This window comes from Pyxicephalus adspersus, chromosome 10 (assembly GCF_032062135.1).
Source record: "Pyxicephalus adspersus chromosome 10, UCB_Pads_2.0, whole genome shotgun sequence".
Classification (NCBI taxonomy): Eukaryota; Metazoa; Chordata; class Amphibia; order Anura; family Pyxicephalidae; genus Pyxicephalus; species Pyxicephalus adspersus.
In genome coordinates, this window is record NC_092867.1 from 20,000,340 (window position 1) to 20,021,683 (window position 21,344).

Genomic DNA, 21,344 nt, shown 5'->3' on the forward strand with positions numbered 1-21,344 from the left:
TAGTTTAATGCATACTTTAAACACCATGCATACTTTAAATTAGATAAATTGCAGAGGTTTCCTGTATTCATTCGGTGGAGTTAGTAGTTTGTGTACTGTTAAGCTACGCACACACTTCCAACTATTATCGTTGGTAAACGAACGACGAACGATCCTGCACGATATCTGCGAACGATCGTATAGCACCGATCCTGTACATACAGATAACGACACGATCGTTCGTAGATATTGTACACACGATAGATGCGATCGTTTGACCGATACAGGAAGTGACGTGCACCACAGGAAGTGAGCGAACGTTCGTTCACCGCGCATGCTCAGACCATGGACGATCAATGAACGACCGTACACACGATAGATGGTCAACAATAGTCGTCCAATCTGATCCGCCGGTCCGGTCGTTCATTTCCAACGACTATCCTCGTTCGTCGGCGTCGTTGGTTACTTTTTTTACGAACGATTTTTGCCCAATCGATCGTTCGTCGTTCATTTCCAACGATAAAAATTGGAAGTGTGTACGCAGCTTTAGTGATAATACTGACATTAAGATAAAATCACAGGACAAGAACTTAACCCTTGTCTTTATTAGCTCATGTCTTTCTACCACACATCTTTATTATGTCTCCATGATCTAGATAGAATGTACCCACACACCAAAACCTATTCAAAACTTGCAAAAACATTTATTCATGGCTGGACCTACACAGAAATAAAACTCTGACAGAATGTTGATTTTTCATCAGTATTCCTTAACATTCTAAAAGCTTAACTCTTGCACTGCCAAAGTATAACTTCAAGAGAATATTCAATCTAGCAATTTATTCACTTGGCCATCTGGTAATGAGAAACCACTGAAGTACGTCAAAAGGAAATCACTCAAAGCTTTCAAATAAACCCAGATTTCAGACATCTAAGAAATAATTTAGAGACAAATCAACCACCTCTATTACTGTAGCAGACAAGGACTGAGTCATTGAGTGCAAATAGCAGCATTATCAGTAATATGATATACCGAATACCTCACTGTATAATAAACTATAATACAGGCTACACATGGCTACCAATCATCTGGAGCACAAATTATAGCTACAACATGATAGATAGCACACCCTCTTTGTTCCCTCAGAAATTTGGCTATATAGCAAGGGGCTGTCAAGGACAAAAATGATGTATATGACTAAAGCACACTTAAAAGTAAACATCTGTATCAGGAGGTTAGAGAGCAATAAATACCATAAAAGAGAAGACTATTTACTTACTCCTTTGGTGGATCCAGATCTTCAGGTCGAGCTTCAAAAAACCTCAAGACATCTTCACATTGGGATATATGAGTTGGTAATTTCACCAATGCCTGCAAAGTAAACAGAATGTGTAGTGCTGTGGGTAAACTTTACAAATGAATTGTTAACAATTATTTTTTTGAAGACAAACTGAAGACTTTAGACTAAGCTCTAGTGGGCGATTGGAACAGGCGATCCTGGGCATCTACTGGAAGTTGGTACTTTGCCAGCTCACTTGTATATCCCAACCACTAGCTGGTTCCATATAAACCACCCCTTCAACATTTTACACTGAGCCGTACAAACCTACTCACATCTGCCCCCATTCATTCCTTATGGAAGTGGTGAAATGCTACATGCAATCCCTCAACTATGAGCAGAGTTCAAAGAATTGAGGATACAGTAACCACATTGCAACCTCATCATCTGTCTTAACATAGCCCTAATCATAATTACAAATTAAACTTCATGTGTACCTTTCCTACTAGATAAAATATAAAATCAAATTGGCAATAAAATCTCCACATTTGCTCTAGTTTTCATAAATTATTCCCAGGATAGGATTTTGTCATGACCAAAAGAAATGGTGATCCCATAGGACATCCCAAATACACATACAAAAAAGTACTTGAAAAGCAACTTGAATCATTTAATTTAAAATTATTAAAACAAATAGTCCTTCTGCAATCTGTGTACAACAATCTGTAAGGCACTGCTCAACTGTTTCCCAGGAGGAAAAACAAAATCAGCAAGCTGAAATAAAATATAATTGACAGGGAATATGATAAATAAGTCACAACAAAAACCTGCCCTGATGAGTGTCATTGGTGAACAATGGCGAATTATAAAAGCTTAAAGGTAAAATAGGAGCCAAGGAATACACTAGTGTCACTTCTCACCTGCAGCCTACTTAAGAGAATAATGAAGAGGTAATAACACACCTATACAAAGGTTCAAATCTTTTTTTCCTGTCAGTACAATCAGAAGGGTCTCTCCTTTTACTTTTACCCCTCTCTCCTTTTACTTTTAAAGAAATAACGGGAGACTTCTATCATGTCGGGTTTGATTTCTTATGGTGTTGTAAACATGCATTAAAGCAAAACTAAACCAGTAAAATAACTGCAAGCAGGCAGGTTTTTTTTTTTATTATTATTATCATTATTATTATTATTATTATTGCAAAAGGGACATTGCTCGTTCCTAGTGCAATGACACATACTAACCCTCCTGTTGGCAATCCTATTTGTAAATGCACAGCTCAGTGTATGATGCTGGACTTGCCTGTATACCCCGTGGCTGTCAGGAATTAACCTCCCAACCGTTAAGCCCGAACTTTTCCGTGCTAAAAAAAAGTTGCAATTATCATTAACCCCGAACTTTTCTCACTATATTAAAATCCTCACTTACCTGGTCTCGCTGTGCTCATCCAGCGTCGTTGTCCGTGTTCCAGCGTCGTCCTCCAGCGTCGTCCTCCAGCGTCGATCTCCCTCTCCAGCGTCGGGTGCCTTCTCCGAGAACCAGCGGGACCGGTAAGATGCCGGCCGGCGGTAGACCCCTATTCGGACATATTTCTGTAAGTTACAGGTCTACAATTTAAAAAAAAAAATTTCATGAAAACCTGTAACGCTTTTGGTACATCAGTGTAACGCCCAGGTGGTTAATACATTCCCACAATGGAGTGACAGCATTCTGGCCTACCCAATCAAGATGGACAAAAGTCCAGAACCCATAAAAGGACCATGTGAAGATGGGGGGACCCACAAGGGAGTGGGGACAGGTGAGTTTATTTCTAAAAGTGTAATCAGGCAAGTAAGTTTGTTTTATTGCAGAAGGAACATCGCTTGTCCATTCTGTAATAAAGGACTGGTTTTATTTCTTTTACAATAACCTTAGCTCCGCATTAAATTGTTTTCGTTAAGTGCGCATAGGTAATGAATTAAACCATAAACATTTTGCTGAGGAAAGACAGAATGAAAACAACGTAACCATATTCCATAAAATGCCCTTACCCTGCAATACTCATCAATGGGTTTCAGTCTTTTTACAGCTACATCCCGTATATGACTTCTTCTAAACAAAATTTTGCCTAGGAAAACATAAAGAGAAAAAAAACATATTATACAAATGTGTATATAAATTCTCCACTAAGAAAAAACAGTAAATGGCCTTACGTTGTTTAATGAACATATTGCACAATATTACTATAATTGTAGCTGGTAAAATGCATGAAAACAGTCTAATAAAAAGTTTTGCCATCAGACGCAGCATTGACGTATTGGTTTTCTGTGTACTGCCAAAAAACTAAGCAGAATAATTGGAAAAGTGAGCTTTGTGCTTTCAGTGTATGTGGTTACAATATATGTGCCATGGATAGCATGAATAAAATTTATTATAAACAGAATGATTGTGAGACAATAGCATGACGATGTGACCATAAACAAATGAAGAATCATCACAGAAGACAAATGACAATATATTAGTCATGGCTGGTTGGAAATTGCAATTTTGCTAGATTTCTGAAGAAAAAACATTAACTGGCACAGCTGAAATTACTTAATTAACATTTCTATTTGGTATCCAAAAAAGGGGATTTGTTTGCAAGTACAGAAACCGTTTTGTAGTATATTTATAACCAACATTTTTTGGCATTAGATTTGGACCCTGTCAGATTTTACTGTGGTCCATTAAATAGACACACAAAGGCTAGGGACTCTCCTAATAGAATTAGCAAGATTTATTGATTCACACATCAACTTCTTATCTCCCTGACATCAGAAGTGATACTGCTTTGTCATAGTTTTTTTGGCTGCGTTTGCAACCTAGAATGTTCCTTGTCCCCACCCAACCAAGGTGTTTCTATGCATCCTGTTCATGAATCATTGTACACTGATCATAGTAATAAATAAAAATCCAACAAGAAATGTTAACCTCTTGTGTTGAAGTAAATGTGTAGGTCTGGAAATGCAAACAATTGAGAAATTTTGCCACTGGAGCCCCTAAGAAATTTGAGGAAAAATTTAATCATGTTTACCGGTAATAAAAGCTACAGATCTCAAGATCATAACCAAGGCAGCCATAACATTTGGTTGCAAGCTACTAATCTGAGAATGTAAGAGACCTTTATTTTCAAAGAGAGAAGAGGTTTAGAAAGGTACCAATGCTGTAGACAGGGACTTTATAAATTACATGAAAATATGATTATCCCTATATACATGAATGATCAATGAAGGGCCTTGAACCTTATTGGGACTTCTTCAGCCTTTCTTTGCATTGTTTTCACTAATTTGCTGTTATAAAACTGAGATAGGCTGTACAAATATTATATGTAAGAATGCCTTACTATCAGTTTACAATTTACAATGCCTTATCTATTTTCCTCTGGAATCTCTCTCAGAATACTTGAAACAGAAGATGTGACTGCCATTAACGCCTAAATGTATAAAGCACACAATTACATGGCAAATTCATTTATGGCAATTAAAACTATGACTGGCCTGATTTAAATATCTTAACAGAAGGTGAAATATTCCATTAGTAAACTAAAAATTTAAATAAAAAAAACATACATATGCAGCCTAAAGATGTCTGTGACCGAATTTACCGTCTTATATAATGGACAGCGTCCAGAGTAATTTTTCAGCACAGCTAAAGCATTGCTTTGAATAATTCTAACTACATATTTTGAAACTAATTCTTTTTTTGTATGAATTGGGGAATAAATAAAATCTACATGCAGCATTGGAGGTATCGCTTCTACCTGCTCAGCAGTAAAGATAAGTGTACAAATATCCCATTTAAAAAGACAAATGTGTCATGCTGCTTTTATCATCGTGTGCCAGGGGGATGTAGAGAGCTCATGTTAACTTTATAAATCTGGTCTGACCATGTGAATATGAATATGCTGCACATCAGCGTCCAACAAGTCCAGTCTGTCACAACACTGCTGTCCATTGTGTGCTTCCAGTAAAATTATCCTTCCAACTGGCAGACAGAGAAGTGTACTGAACACCGGCCATCAGCATGAAACCACTCAGAATTCCACCCAGTTCACATTTTGCAGAGATCTCAATCCACTTGAGCTAAGAACTGATGTCAACCAATTTGTAATACCTACATTTTTTTTTTTAGTACAAGCTAAGCCAACTCGGGGCTGAAGCAGACGTTCCAGTAACAGGATATATCTTGTAAATTTCAAAGCAATGGCTGGTTAAGGCTAAACTTTGGATAATTTACAAAATAGCTTCTGAGTAACACCCTAGGGTCTAATGCTCATTTAGTCTAGATAGTATAGGCCCAATAGAACATAAATAAAGTGTTTTTTATTTTGGACACCTAGGCTTTCTTCAGTCCTGCTCTCGTATTTACAGTCAGTACTATTAATCCACTCCTTTTGTCCAGTAGTGTGGTTGCCATCTCACCGTCATCATCACATGAATGCAGTACAAGTAGCTACAGAACGTTCTGCATTGTATTTAATGACGATAAGGTCCTGCAATCAGGAGCAGAAATGAGGAAGAACACCAATTGCTGCAGGACCGAGGAATGTTTTAAGTATTCATCTCCAATACATGTCCCTATACTAAACAAACACTTGATCATCACAATGAGGCACCCAAAATGTAATTGTTAAGTAAGATTGTAATATGAGTATGACTCCTAAAAAAATATATAAAGTCACTATATAATTACAGCAAGTACACTAGGAGTAGATTTTAGTATCCATAAACAGTTGTGTGAAGCATATAAATATAGACTGGGTAGTGCCATTTGAGCACAATGTTAGGCTTACATGGTAGTGCTGCTTAGGAACTGGTGTAACACTAGTAGCTCCTATTGCCAATTTTAAGAAACAGCTATAAAAAAAACAAATCATCAAAAGAAATTAACTTTCAGCATGATGCCGAAATAGGAATACAAATCCACTGATTTAATAAGCAATCCCAGTATGAGCCTAATGAATAAGCCAGTTGGAAATTGAATTGTTCGGTCAGCTGCCAACATGGAGATTCAGATTGCACTATACATTCTTTCTTTATAGTTTATAATGTCTACCACTGAAAAAAAAAACATTGCTCAGTAGAAAATACAGAATATAGACCCAACATACATGGAGAACACTCGCTCTTACTTGCCATCAACTGGGTAAGCATGATGATATATTTTGTTTTTGTTTTTTTTAAGGTAAATGTCAGTTCTTAAAAATGGCCTAAAGTTAAAGTTCTCATCATTGCATGAATTTCACATCTCCAGGTACGCAAATATCTGCTTCTATAATGACACAATGTTTTTTCTACTTGTCCAGTATGTAATTAAAGAATGTATCATCTGGAAGGAGAAACCACTGCATGCATCTGAGGATCCTTGCATTTGACCCACCTGGAAAGGTAAAATACCTGCAGCGAACAGGCAATATAAAAAAAGAGCAGTCTAGTCACAGGCTATAGGTAAGCGTAAGTAAAGATGTGCTTCTTTCACATGGCATGCTTTATTTTTAAGTAACCCTGCTGTGGATTCCCAAAATTGACTAATTATATAGGTTCTATATATCCCAGCTACAAAACCCCACTTACCATGGGCCTGTGGGTTTCACAATATGACTTAGTTGGACAAGCTAACACTAAGAGCTTAATAAATGTAGAACAGAATTTATTGCAACAAAACCTAATAAACCCCGAAACTCTCTTTCCCAAGTTCTTCTTTGTGAAAATCAAAGTCTTACATACTTTAGGTAGACCTATGGAGGTAAAAATTGCTATTACGGTCCACATCCAGATATATTAGTGTTATGAAAATGTTATATTACAAATGGAACATTAAAACAAACCTGCATTTACAGTTTTTGTCTCAAAATGTAATGCTTTGAGTGTAACCATCAGGCAGTGTATGAAGTAAAAACTACTTTATATGTTCCCCTTTCCTCTAAAGCTTAGATGCTTTATCATGTGAACATTAAAAATTCAGCCTATTTATTGTTTACAACTAAAACGGCAGATAATTTAATGTACTATATAATTGAAAATCATCCAACATATATAAAAGTAATATATTTCTGTAAGGTTCTACAGAACCCATCAGAAGTCATTGCTAAGAGTGGAAGCATGAATAGCTCAAGACATGAAAGGTTGAAGACATATTACAAATTAACAGTTTTTTTTTTTTTGTTTTTAAAAAAAACTAGGACTGACTAATTATGATTGGGGTTGCCTCAGTTCACCTCATCAACTTTTGATCCATTGAATTAGATCATGAAAGTCATAAACTTGACTTCAGTTATTCTCTGATCAATGTGATGTTCAATTGAATCCTTTAACACAAGTCCCTCAAGAGCAGAAGCAGCAGAAATAGATCTTTTGCTTCTAGGATGTAAAAGGAAACATCTGGCAGGGAGAGGGTGAGAAAAAGAAAAGCTAGAAAACCTCATGGGATATTTAGGACAAATGTTAACAAACATTGACTTTGCAGTAACATTTCCCATTACTTGTGAAATGACACACAGAAAATAAATACGATTAGCAGACAATACCAATATTAAGCTCAAACTCCACTGTTTTTGCAATCAAACAGGTAGAAAAACACAAACACTATGATTTGGGCCTTGCACCAATGAAGATGGATGGAAATAAGGAATAATAGTTTTGTGCATCTTGTTTGTGAGCCCAAAACTTTCCCAGAATGCTTTTAGTGAAAGACAAAGAGGAAATAAAGTAATATACAAATTGTGCTCCTTCAACCAAAAGGCAATAGAAATGACTTGCAAACTGCACACGATTAGCTAGTACAGGACAAGACTGTAAAGATATGTCACTAGAAACCGCTGTCCTTAAAACATTACTGGTTCCCAGCAATTACTATCACAATGCAAGTGCCTGTTATCTGCAAATTTATCTTTCAATACTTCTAGGTTTCAAAAAATGCAATTTTTGTGTGTTTGTTCAAACATTAGACTTAAAAGCAAATCAAATGCAGAATGTTTTTGTGTTGCATTGATTTACTGTTCACTTACTTAGGATTAGCTTAAAAATTGCTTCAAGCTGCTTTCTCATTAACACTTCCTTTTGGAAGTGTTATTTTATTTTCAACATTAACAAATGTGTAAACAGATTTAAGATTTAAACATGTAAAATACTTGTTTACCATTTCTACTTAACAAATATACATTCATTAGAGAATAATTCCCAAATATTTAAAATACAGAAATAACCTTCCTTTTTAATAATAATTTTTTTAAAAAAAAGCCCTTTTTGTCACCTTTTGATAACTGCTAACAATCCATATGACTTTGTATGTGTTAGTAAGAGGATCCCTGACTCATTTGGATAAGCAAATGTTAACAGTACAAAGCAGGAGATTATAAAACATGGGTTATTTGGACTTTTTACAAGGTAGCATTAAAAGACTCACCAGAATTTATGGCAGACTCATGTACACATAGGCAGGTGTTAATTTGCAAATACGGTATATTGAGTTTTAGTATTTTATATTTACTTTGCTTTTTATTCCTTTTAGTCCTTAACAAAAAACATATATTATGCACAAAAATACCATACATTTTCCTCAAGAAAAGGAAAAACACAAACCAAATTAGCTGACCAGTCACCACTAGAAACAAGCACAAGGCAAAAATGGAAGTGTGCCGTCTACCTTGCACAGCAATAAGCATTTCACCATCCTCTAGGGAAGTTCAGATGGAGAACTATAAGGGATTATAGCTATTTCTGGAACAAAGCGATCAATCCATAATCAATAATTCACAGCTATGTTCTAATTCTCTTTATTTCCACTAAAACAATACTGAAAATTTAAGTTGGAACACAGGACTCATGGAGATGTTTGAGCAAGGAGGGAACATTCTTCTAATGTTTAATTTAAAATGTTTTGTTTATTTTTTAAATTTAAACAGCAATATTTGTTCAAAGAAGCATTTGCTGATTTTATCATACACAAAATAATTTGTTTTATACTGGCTGTAAAAACAGTGCATTTCCCTGTCAAATTACCAATTGCAATCTAGAAAAGGAAGCCTTTTCTAGATGCCAGAAAGGCATGAAGGACGGTATTACACTTTGGTCTGTTTTTAAAGCAATAATGACTATGAATGTATCATTAGCTACTTCCATTTTTCATCATTAGAGTCTCGTGTAAAAAACTTGCGAAAACCTGAGATTTAAAAGGAACAGACTTATCACAAAAAGATTGTTGGAAATTTTAAGGAAATAGACAATCAGATTGCTATATGCATGACTAGCTTTGGAAAAAGATTAATCTTCAGTAGGAATCTCTGTCCAGGCTAACTAAAACGTGCTTCAGCCCGCAAGGGTCAGTCTGAAGAGTACCAAGTTCCGCAAGCATTTTCAAAGTGTCAGTCTTGGCAATTACTCTTTATTCTCAATGGAAGAGCTAAACACATTCCCATTACTCTGTCTCATCTAGGGGTCTGTGGTGGAGAAATTTTTGCCTTGAGTAAATAGGTTTGCTAAAAGCAGAGTTCATTGACCTTTTTATTTGACCTCTTTCTGAGGTACATTTGATCAGCTTCTATTTGAATAAATATACAACAATTGGAATTATCAACTTATATTGCAATCCAACCTCCAGAAACCCGTGTGTGTGTGCATTTCGCCGTACCCACAGGGCTTAGCTGTAAAGTAGTGGAGATGGAGGGAAGCTGGATACTTATAAAGAAGTGTAATGATGATAGCATACCCCATTGCATTATACTGCCCCATTGCATACCTCATTAGAGTCTCGTGTAAAAAACTTGCGAAAACCTGAGATTTAAAAGGAACAGACTTATCACAAAAAGATTGTTGGAAATTTTAAGGAAATAGAAAATCAGATTGCTATATGCATGACTAGCTTTGGAAAAAGATTAATCTTCAGTAGGAATCTCTGTCCAGGCTAACTAAAACTTGCTTCAGCCCGCAAGGGTCAGTCTGAAGAGTGCCAAGTTCCGCAAGCATTTTCAAAGTGCCAGTCTTGGCAATTACTCTTTATTCTCAATGGAAGAGCTAAACACATTCCCATTACTCTGTCTCATCTAGGGGTCTGTGGTTGAGAAATTTTTGCCTTGAGTAAATAGGTTTGCTAAAAGCAGAGTTCATTGACCTTTTTATTTGACCTCTTTCTGAGGTACATTTGATCAGCTTGTATTTGAATAAATATACAACAATTGGAATTATCAACTTATATTGCAATCCAACCTCCAGAAACCCGTGTGTGTGTGCATTTCGTTTGAAGTTGGCAAGAGGGAAGGTGACATAACAGGAAAGGAGGAGCCGTTTTGAGGAACTGGTCATTACAACTGGAAATAATGGAGAAGGAGTTAGCAGGATTGTGGGGTACAATATGTATGGGGAAAGGGGGGTGTTTATACACCCACACTGAACTATCCCAAATTACTAGATGTCAAATTTTCACTTTATAAGTTCCATTTTAATGTTGAATTAACACTGATGTTGAACAAAAAAAATAAAGAAGAAAGATACTGTTAGGAAAAATCACTGTGCTCAAACAAGGGCATAAAAGTGTAACCCCACTGGTCTGTCACATCTACATCTGAGTCCAAAGTGTACCTAGTAGAAAGTATACAAGCCATGTCTTAAAAAAATAAACCTTTATTTGACCACACAAGAACTTCCAGAAATAAGAAATATATTCCACAACTTTAGGCTTGTTGTAGTAATTTAGTTTGTTTATAATTAGAATTGTGTAAATCCTAAGCTAATAAATTCAAAAAGGTAGAAACTTCAGTTCTAAGCCTTTGGAGATGACTTGGAGCAATTCAGCTGAGCTTAGAATACATACATAAGAAAAATACTCACCAGGGTTTCTGGGGTTTTGAAAAGCTCTCCAAAGTAAATATGACCCGATAAAACAGACACAGATCAGTGTGTATCATTTTTATTACTTGCTTGCGTCAGCTGGAGATGGATTTCCAACCACGATATGAAGGGAAGAGTGGACTATGTCCAGCAAAAATTGAAGATCTTCTGTTTGTGCTTTGAGGCATTCAAAGGATATCAGTGAGCTTTCCCAGCAGTTGGTGAACAAGTTTAAATTATTAGGAGGGAAAAAAATTTTATTAGGCTTTTTCTCTTCTTTTCTTTGTCGGCGTCGCTTGCAGTAGCAGGGAGGATAAGGCAAAAGGCTGTCATTCCTCTGCTCTGCAGCCTGTGCATCCCCGGCTTCTCTTTGAATGTGAATGGTCCCTCTGCATCCCCTGCTCTGAGACTGTGCAGCTGAAAGGGATTGTGCCGAGACTGATGAGCAGAGTAGTTCCTGATTTACCATTGGCTGCTGGGGCCTTAGAGCCACTCTGCTCTCACTGCTCTATGCCTGTTGTATTGCTAGCTGGGCTAATCAGTGCTGGAGAGATTATTGTGTTTTTCTGTTGCTGATCTTTGCCTGTTTCCTGACTCAGCCTGGACTGACCTCTGCCTGGACTGACCTCTGCCTGGACTGACCTCTGCCTGTGACCCCGACTCTGCCTTTGCCTGCTCCCTTTGTACCTCGCTTGATAGACTGATCACACGGTTTGACCTTGGCTTGTATTCTGGATCAGCTGGTATTCTAGCGCCGTTGGTTTGTACCTGTGGGCTCCTGGTCTGCTGGCAGCCCATCTCCAGACACTATCCTTTGTGCACTAAGTCCGGGGGGCAACTGAGTGCTGGGAGATGCAACCAGTCTCCCAAGGCTGAGCAGGCACTTAGTAAAGGTTAGAAAATACTAGACTTAAAGACTTAAAGACTGCAATGTTAGAATGGGGGGGACTGGTGTCTGGTGAGGACTGGTGTTGAGCAGGGCCTTACAAGCCATATTTGTTTTTTAATGAAGGGAGTTTTAGAAAAGCTTTTAGAAGAATAATTAGGCATGGCATGACACAGCTATGTCTAAAGTCAAGTACAAAGCTAAACCACCTATATCTGATCAAACTGGTAGTTTCCCTACATTTTTGAACCCATATGAGCAGGCACACCATTTAGGCATCAAGGTTATATTCTGCACAGTCCAAGACCATTCACAGCCAAGCAATACATTCTGATTAGGGGCCATGTCAGTTTATGAATGCACAGAACAGTGCAAAGATGATCGCTAAAGATGAGAAAATCAAATTGTGCAAATCAGCAAATTGTAAATAAGTCTAATTAGGCCTATTTCAGTCTGAATAAATAATACTATTTATGAATTAAAAATGATCTACATTTCTTAACGGAAATATTCATTCATGTTTTAGCTTGTAAAAATGCACCTATGTTTCAGCACACCACAACGCATGGTAACGTACCTACCCTGTGTTGTGGTGTGAGGAATATTAAGGAGAATAGAGTTCATTTAGCTATTTAGGGAAACTTGCTCATCTGGGTTCCTCCAGACACAGAGAAACCCAACAAAGATAACTATTACATCATTAATAGGTAAAAAGAAAAAATAAAGCAGATATGAGGTTTTGGAGAGATTACATACAGAGATTTTTACATTTAAAATCAAAATACATAACTATTCAATTTTGTAAAAGGCCCTGGATATAAACAGGTCTGTCCTGTTGAATTTAGTAAGTCAGCTCACCTCCTTTTACCAAAAGAAAACAGGCCAAAAAAGGGTTAATGTGAAAATATACTGCTACATATCCTACAATTACAGAAAGAGTTGAGACAGAAATGAACACTTTAAATGACCAGCCTAGTTTCCTGTAAAAAAAACAAATCCCAATTAGTCCAATACTGTTCAGTACTAAACATCAAAAAAGGTGGAAGAAAAGCCCATTATAAGACCTTGATTTACTGCACAGCCAACCACAAGGAATGGAGTGCATTCACCAGGCAGTCTGTGGGCATAAATGCAGATATAGTGGAAACCAGACTAAATACATCTCTGTGCTCTCACCACCTACTAAAAAAACAAACAAGAAAACAGAAGGCATGACTGCAGGGGGGAGAAAACAGTGAGTATGCTAAATGTACTCTTATGAGCTGACCTACCAAACCAAAATCTCTACAAAAGAGAAAGGCAAAAGTAAGGATGGACACCCTTGCCAGCTACCAAGACATTTTTGTACTGAAACTTAAATACACATTTTTAACTTACAAATCAAGTTACATGAGCGCCAAGGAGTTAACAGCATTGCAAACATATTTGAATTTATTGATGTTTTTGAAGCAAACAAGAATTGATGCATTCAAGAAAGCTGACAATATATTAAACAAAAATGTTTTTATTCTATATATGTTGTGGTTTGCAGTAAAGTTGCAATGCTGCAACTATAGGCTGTGCATGAACAATAAAAGATTTTAAATGTAACAAATCTGGAAGCCAAAAAGCAAAATTGGCAACAATTAAAAAATACAACAATGTATTATACTGTAGCTTACCTGTCCTTTGATGTAGTGGCAGGATTAGTATCAGATTTTCAGGTTAAATATATTTTCTGAAAGAAGCCTAGTGTGCATCACATTTTGTCAATATATTAAGAATTGTGAGGGAATACTACAACAGAAGTGTTACTAGCAGGTGAATAAAAGTAAATCCTTCTACATTAAAGCTATTGTGTCGATATGTGTAAACTATAATTTTTATATTTATAGCTGAACTTTTCATTAAAAAAAATAATCTATTGTAGTCATGAAGACAAAATGGAGCCTAAATTTTTATAGCTCTCCAAGCTTGCAGAAGATAAATTATCTTGGGAGAACCTGGGTGATCCAACACTGAAAACATTTGCCAACTAACAGCAGATGATATTTTAAAAAAAAAATCTATTCCAGGTGTGCCTGGAGAGTCTATCATTTCCAGTCTTAGGCTACATACACAAGTGCAATTATTGTCGTTGGAAAGGATCTTTCATGATCCTTTCCAACGACTAAGGACTGCACGATGCATGAACGAGTGCTATACATACAGCACCGATCTACTCTACTCTCTACTCGTTCGGGCAATAGACAACGGGCACTGTACACACGCCAGATTCTCGTCCGATATAGGCCCTAAGCCGATTATCGGGCGCGAACCATTGTACGTGTGTATGTAGCTTTACAGAGCTTTAATAAATTAGGACCTTTGTTTTTACCCTGATGCATGATAGCATCCATTGTTCTTGTACTTTGGATGTCACATGACCATACTTGAGTGAGATGAAATAAGATGTAGTGCAGTGCACAAGCACATTTGGTCCATACAACCAGTAAATACTCACTGATATACAAGAAAATTGATGATGAACAGAATAACTAGCAAGCTAAAGGATGAGATTGTTCAATTTTGGGTTTAGGCTTTGAGGCAAACCAATAAAGAAAGCACAACTATGGACTGGTAAGCTGCAATATATTACATTTTTGTTTTGTGGTTTTGTGGTTTAGTAAGATACTGGAACCAGGTCAAGAAGGTAGCTCCAAAAACTGCACCATCAAAGCAAGTCAGCAGTGGCAGCTGTAAGGCTATGTACACACATATTCTGCACTATAGAGAGGGGAGAACGAGCGAGCGGCACACTACTGCCCTCTCTCCCCTTCACTTGCATTGCATTGCGATCATGCGTCTTTTGTTCGTCTATTGCCGTCAAACTGCCAGGACGGATCCATGAACGATGTCAGACAGCCACTGTACATGTCTGATTCTTGTCCCATACTAACCCTGAGGCGAGAATCAGACGTCAATCATCTGCCATGTGTACGTAGCCCTATTCTCATTTTGTGAGCATATTATGCACATATGTAAGATATAATGTATCATGACGACACATAAAAACAAACCAGACAGCGTTGTCCAGTCAGTTAGACTAAGGAACACCACTATATACAGCTATATTCTAAAATAAAATAATAAAATAGAGTTGTTAAAAAAAAAAATAATAACAATTACATTGCAGGTTGTAATGCGGTTATGGGAACTCTATAACACCAAAGTTTATCAAGCCACACCTCTTTATCAAGGCACACGTTCTAGGATCACCATAGAGAATATCTGTCTGCATAACTGTGGTCACCATGTTTCTAGGGCTTTGGGGCTTTCCACCTGTGTACTAACATTTATTCAGAACTACTGAGTGAGGTTGGCTATACAAGTAAGGAAATTACATAGAACTTACACTCCAAATACCTGGCTTGAAAGTGGTCACACAATCTGTAGAGCTTCTTTGCCAGGTAGACCTACACGCTGGCATAGGCTTATGAAGGAATTGCTATCTGGTATTACCTCTCACTTCCTGTCTGATGAAAAAGCTGTCCATGTGACAGTAAAAAAGTAATGCTAAATCTTTAGTAAAACCTCACAAAACAGTAAAAGGAGAATAGCATTTTTTCCCACTCAATCCAAGTTTTGGGAAGATTAATTTCATGGTTATAGAGCCTCTTTAAAGTCTAAATCTTTGCAAAATTTTCCTACCAACCAAGTTATGCTAACCTCTGCTGCCGTCCTTCACCTGTCAGAAAAATATTCAGAGCTTACAGGTATTGGGAGGGCATGCAGAGTGGAAGGGAAGCAGTGAAAAATGGTGCAAAGTAACTCAGATTCACTTTTACTTTTTAATGGGAAATATCTGCCTGTCTTTAAAATGCAGCAATGGTCAGCCTACAAGTAAAGTTGCCAGTATATTTGTATATATGCGTGCCTCGCTGTCTGCATCAACTCCTAAATTTACATATTCTCACATAATTACATACTGGGATGGTCAATTATATTAAACCAAACAAAATGTTCAAATGTCAGCAATACAAAAAGCTTTGGCTGTAAAGTTGTTTTAAACTTTGCTTATATAAACTGACAATTATTGGTTACATGATTACATCTCAAGTTTTTGAATAAGTTAACTAACATACACTACTGTTTCTAATTAGCAGGGACAAAAAAAAAAAATGTGAAAGCAAAAATCACATATGTTTTCCTGGGCTGAATTGTTGCAATGAGGATCCTATGCCAGATATTTCCAGAACTCTTCAGTCACATCCTCTCAGATCAGATGTCAACACTGATAAAAGCAGGCAGTGTTCCCCGTCACACATTACTAAACTCTCTGGATTAGCAAATCCTTTGTGTTAATGATGGGAATAGGAAAAAGAGGTTTTAGTGTTTGACTACTTGGATACTTATGTGTGGCCCTCTGGTGATGTCATCATGTAAGATAACCACTGCTAGTATAGATAGTAATATGAAGTAGGGATATATTGCTATAATGAAAAAAAAATACATAATTTGCTTTGTTTTATTTTTATTTAACTGAGATTTTATATTACAACTACATGTAAAAATAAGACAAACAAGTATGACTGATTCAATTGAAATATGGTCTTGCTCCTCTTTTTTTTTTTTGAGTCTGATGTTGTCAGGGCGCAAACTAGATAAGGGAGGATGAATGCTGCAAAATAAATCTAAAGTTCAGTTGGCTTATATTTTGCCTTCCCTAATTCTACCTTTCTCCCCAATCAACATATTGAAGAAACGAATAAATAAAACCTTTTGCCATTACATCTATATCTAATTTATTACCCAGTAACATCATGGCTAGGTCTTCACGTGAGGGTGCTATATAGTGCTTTACACAATTAACTGAAAACAGGAAGCTATAGCAATTCCCCACATGTGATGCCTCAGTGATTAGAAGAACTGAAATCAAATTAATAAAAGAGGGGGACCAGGCTGAACAAAAGGGCGAGATGATGCTGGAAATCATCAAACTAGGAAATTTAATATTATTATACAGTATTTATATAGTGCCAACATATTACGCAGTGCTGTACAAAGTCCATAGTCATGTCACAAACTGTCCTTTAAAGGGGCTCAAAATCTAATGTCCTTACCATAGTCATATGTCATTATCACAGTCTAAGGTCAGTTTTGTGGAAAAGCCAACTAACATAACTGCATGTTTTTGGAATGTGCAAGGTAAACAGATTACCCAGAGGAAACCCACGCAAACTCCATGCAGATAGTGGCCTGGCCGAGATTTGAACCGGGGACCTAGCACTGCAAAGGTCACAATGCTAACCTCTGAGCCACCGTGCTGCCCTATCTAGCCAGAGTGTCAAAATTGCATCCTCTTTTAAAGCACACTATAACAAATGTACAGTGTGCACGGAAATCAAAAGTAGGCAACCTCAGAATAGGGGGAGAGTCTGTACAACTCTGCAAGGAGGAAGATAAGGCTGGAACTGGTTCAGTTTTAAGCATTCAAGTGACAATACTCATATACCATGTGATACGTGTGCATGCCTATGTAAGCACACAAGATCTCATTAAATCACTTTAAAATTCATCTAAACAGCAAACAATAACAAAAGGCAAATGTAATGTGCCGTTTAGATACATAAAAATCTACCTGGCCAAAATTTCCCATTAAGGAATAGTGTCATTCAGATTTCAGGAAATACTGGTGAATGCTAAAAATTGGGCATGCATATGCGCAAATACAGACAACCGTGTGGAGCTATATGGAATATATTTGAATGCAAATAATATTTTACCATGAATCAATTATTTGGTATTTTAGGGAAAAAAGCTCTCAAAGAAAAACATTCAAAGAAATAAAACTTGCAGTGGTTGTGGAGTGTGCTTAAATTCATTAAACACAAGAGTGGATCATTTAATTGGCAAGACATGTGTTTCAAAACTTAAGGAAACAAAAGAGAAGTAAGAAAACAAAAGAAAATTTTCTTGGCAGCAGTAAGAAGGTTTCTGTGGAGCGGAATCCAGAGGGACCAAAAGAGAAAGATTTCTCTGTATCATGTTTTTACTGTATGCCAGAATGAAATACAAAAGTCACAGGGTGTAGACCATTTAAATATAGCGCTTGCCAAATGACATCAGTGTTCTAGGGATTCCCACTGACAAGGGTTGAGTATTCATTTTGGTGAGAAAGTTTACGGCAACAATACAGTATGGATACACTCTGTGTTCTGATAACACATCCTGCTATAAGCTTTCTTTAGCAGGCTGGAAAATACCAACTGTAATAGCTGACACACAGGTGTCATTTGTCAGGGTGGTGCAGCAGGACATGGCATTATTCACATCCTTCATTTAAATGTACTCTTGTCCAGTTGACTGTGCAGTAATCCTGCATTGTGTGATTCACATCCTGTGACGTAATAACTACATAACTCTAAAGTAGTCTACACATGGATGATGCTGAAAAAAAACTAACAGATGAATCAACCCAATGGCAAAAATCTTTAGAGACAACAAAGACTCCGGCCCCTTCTAAAGAAATTGCATTCAATAAGGAGTGCCCCCGCAGAGACCTATAAACCTCCCACTTAACATACAGCAAACATTGGTTCCTTTCAGAGTTTTCTACAGACTTGCAGTAGAGCAAAACTTACCTGGAAGAAAAGGAATAATTCTTTGCTTTGGATCTTTCTGTCCAGCTTCATTGGGAAACTTATCCAAAACTTGCATCTGCAATAAAACAATTAGAATAGTATTAGGCAACAAAGACAAATATACTGTTACTACGCAAGAATCATCTATATGATAACAGTTAAAACATTGCTTAGGGATTTTATATTAGGCTTTAATCAGATACTTTTCTATTTGTTTCCTTCAGGTTTTGCAGTCGTCATATTCAAGCTTTTTTTTTTATTGTTTTATTCTTTTATTTTTTTTGTAATAAATTTAACATTGAGTTCAAGCCATGCATATTTTTCTTCCACAGCGGTAGATAGTTCTCCAGGGTCATAAAGAGTAACAGTCTAAAGCTGCGTACACACGGCAAATTTTTCTCGCCCGATAATCGGTATCGGCCAATTATCGGGCGAAAATCTGCCGTGTGTACAGTCGCCCTCTCCATAGAGCATGAACGGTGCTGTATGTACAGCATCGTTCATGCATCGTGCAGTCTTTTCTCGTTGGAAAGGATCGTGACAGATCCTTTCCAACGAGAAAAATTGCAGGTGTGTACGCAGCTTTAGTCCCACATACAAGAGGGAATAGAAGCTAAAGCAGGTATCCTGAGCTCATCTCATTTCATCATTGATAGGCTACAATACAAGTACTATCAATCCCTCCACCGCTGATTAGTTATGTCCCTGGTCCTCCCCCTACAGCTTTTTGACTTTTCAGTCATATAGTCTCTGTGTCATGTGTGGGTATTATCAGGGTAGAAACCCTTGCTTCTGCAGCCTAAAACTTGTATCCTAATTGATGGGAATCTGCATTTCTTTGTTGAGCAGTGATCTCCTCAGGTTGGTGGCATTGTATGACAGAGACAAGCATATGCAAGATAGGGGAAATGTTGTTTATTACCAATAAGAATTTGCTTCTTCTTTTTTTTTAGTCAGATTATTATGAATTTTAAATTATGAATTTTTGAACGAGGCTTAATTTTTACAAAGTTCAAAATGTTGGCAGTCTCAAACCAATGACTAGACAAAAACACTAGACATTGTACCAGAACAACACTGTACCAGTTCAAACTCTTTTTACACACAATGGGCCTGATTTATTAAAGCTCTCCAAGGCTGGAGAAGATACACGTTCATCTGTTTGCTTTTCATTAGCAAATGTTTTAAATCCTGAACCAGATCTATTCCAAGTTTGCTGGATCACTCAGGTTCACGGATGAAAGTGTATCTTCTCCAGTCTTAAGCTGCGTACACACTTCCAATTTTTATCCTTGGAAATGAACGACGAACGAACGACGAACGACTGATTGGCCAAAAATCGTTCGTAAAAAAAGTGACCAACGACGCCGACGAACGAGGATAGTCGTTGGAAATGAACGACCGGACCGGCGGATCGGATTGGACGACGATTGTTGACCATCTATCGTGTGTACGGTCGTTCAGTGATCGTCCATGGTCCGAGCATGCGCGGTGAACGAACGTTCGCTCACTTCCTGTGCTGCACGTCACTTCCTGTATCGTTCAAACGATCGCATCTATCGTGTGTACAATATCTTTGAACGATCGTGTCGTTATCTGTATGTACAGGATCGGTGCCATACGATCGTTCGCAGATATCGTGCAGGATCGTTCGTCGTTCGTTTACCAACAATAACAATTGGAAGTGTGTACGTAGCTTAAGAGAGCTTTAATAAATCAGGCCCAATGACTTAGGAAGCGGGAAGATTAGAATGAAGATATATTTTTAACCCAGAATTCAGTTTTACCTAATAAACTAGGGAAAAGTATGTGATTAAAAAAAGAAAACCTGAGCCCTTTGAGGACATCATAGGTGCAAATTATATTTGCTCACTATTGCAGTTTTAAGTTTATAAATGTTAAAAATAGCTAAGTTAAAATCTAGAAAAACAAGCAAGGAGATTTTTTTTAATTTGCATTTTTGGTGGTACATTTTAACTTATCTGTGTAATACTAAAGCTTTTCCAAAATAGAGTACTACATTGTTGCTTCTTCTTAGTAACAGAACTGAACTTACAGACAAAATGATGTAAAATGTACAAGTTCAAACTAGGGCACAAGCCAGTCTGGGTCAGCTTCACTGCATTCACATCACTAATTTCTCATCGCTTTTACTGCCAAATTAAACATCATAGGCAAGTAAGGTAGAGCCTAATGAATTTAACAGTCTATATGTACCAGATGTTTCTTATTTTGTGGCTTTATGGTTTTAGGAATTGCCTTAAGATAGTCACTAAGGAGATGAGCATGCTAGTAGTTGTGGTTCACCAGTATACATCTCAAATGTGTTATCCTGGAGTCAAATATTCCCTTAGAAATGAAATCAGTATTTTTTTTCCTAAAAACCTGATATTAGTTAACTACAGCAGTAATACTATCTGCAGCAATAAAACATGCAAACAAGATTTCTATCAACTAAAGACTGGACCACCCCAAACTCAGTAACATTTAGAGAAAAAATGTAAAATCTTCATGATTTGGATGTTAAGGCACTGTGACCAAATTATCTGATCATTTAGCAGACCAAAGAAAATGTCCTGTAAAACTTTATGCACAGTTGATATGGTTAACATAAATTTACCATCCATGTGAGCAAATATAATAAGCAGGGCAAGTTGTAGACAGCCACACAAGATCCAATCATCAGCAATTGAAAAGTAAAACTCTATTTAAATATGAAAGACAAAAAAAAAACACATGTGGCTTTACCCGGTTT

The 21,344-nt window shown here is 37.0% G+C and overlaps 1 protein-coding gene across 3 annotated transcripts in view; it reads right to left on the minus strand.

Moving 5' to 3' along the window:
* Nucleotides 1-21,344, minus strand: part of SH3PXD2A (SH3 and PX domains 2A) — a 155,535-nt gene that overhangs the window by 82,027 nt on the left and 52,164 nt on the right. For all 3 annotated transcript variants that reach the window (XM_072424313.1, XM_072424314.1, XM_072424312.1), the window contains exons 3-5: nt 18,590-18,665; nt 3,290-3,366; nt 1,260-1,351 (exon numbers count right to left, since the gene is read on the minus strand). In XM_072424313.1, coding sequence (XP_072280414.1) covers nt 1,260-1,351; nt 3,290-3,366; nt 18,590-18,665 — 245 coding nt within the window. The remainder of the gene's footprint in view (nt 1-1,259; nt 1,352-3,289; nt 3,367-18,589; nt 18,666-21,344) is intronic.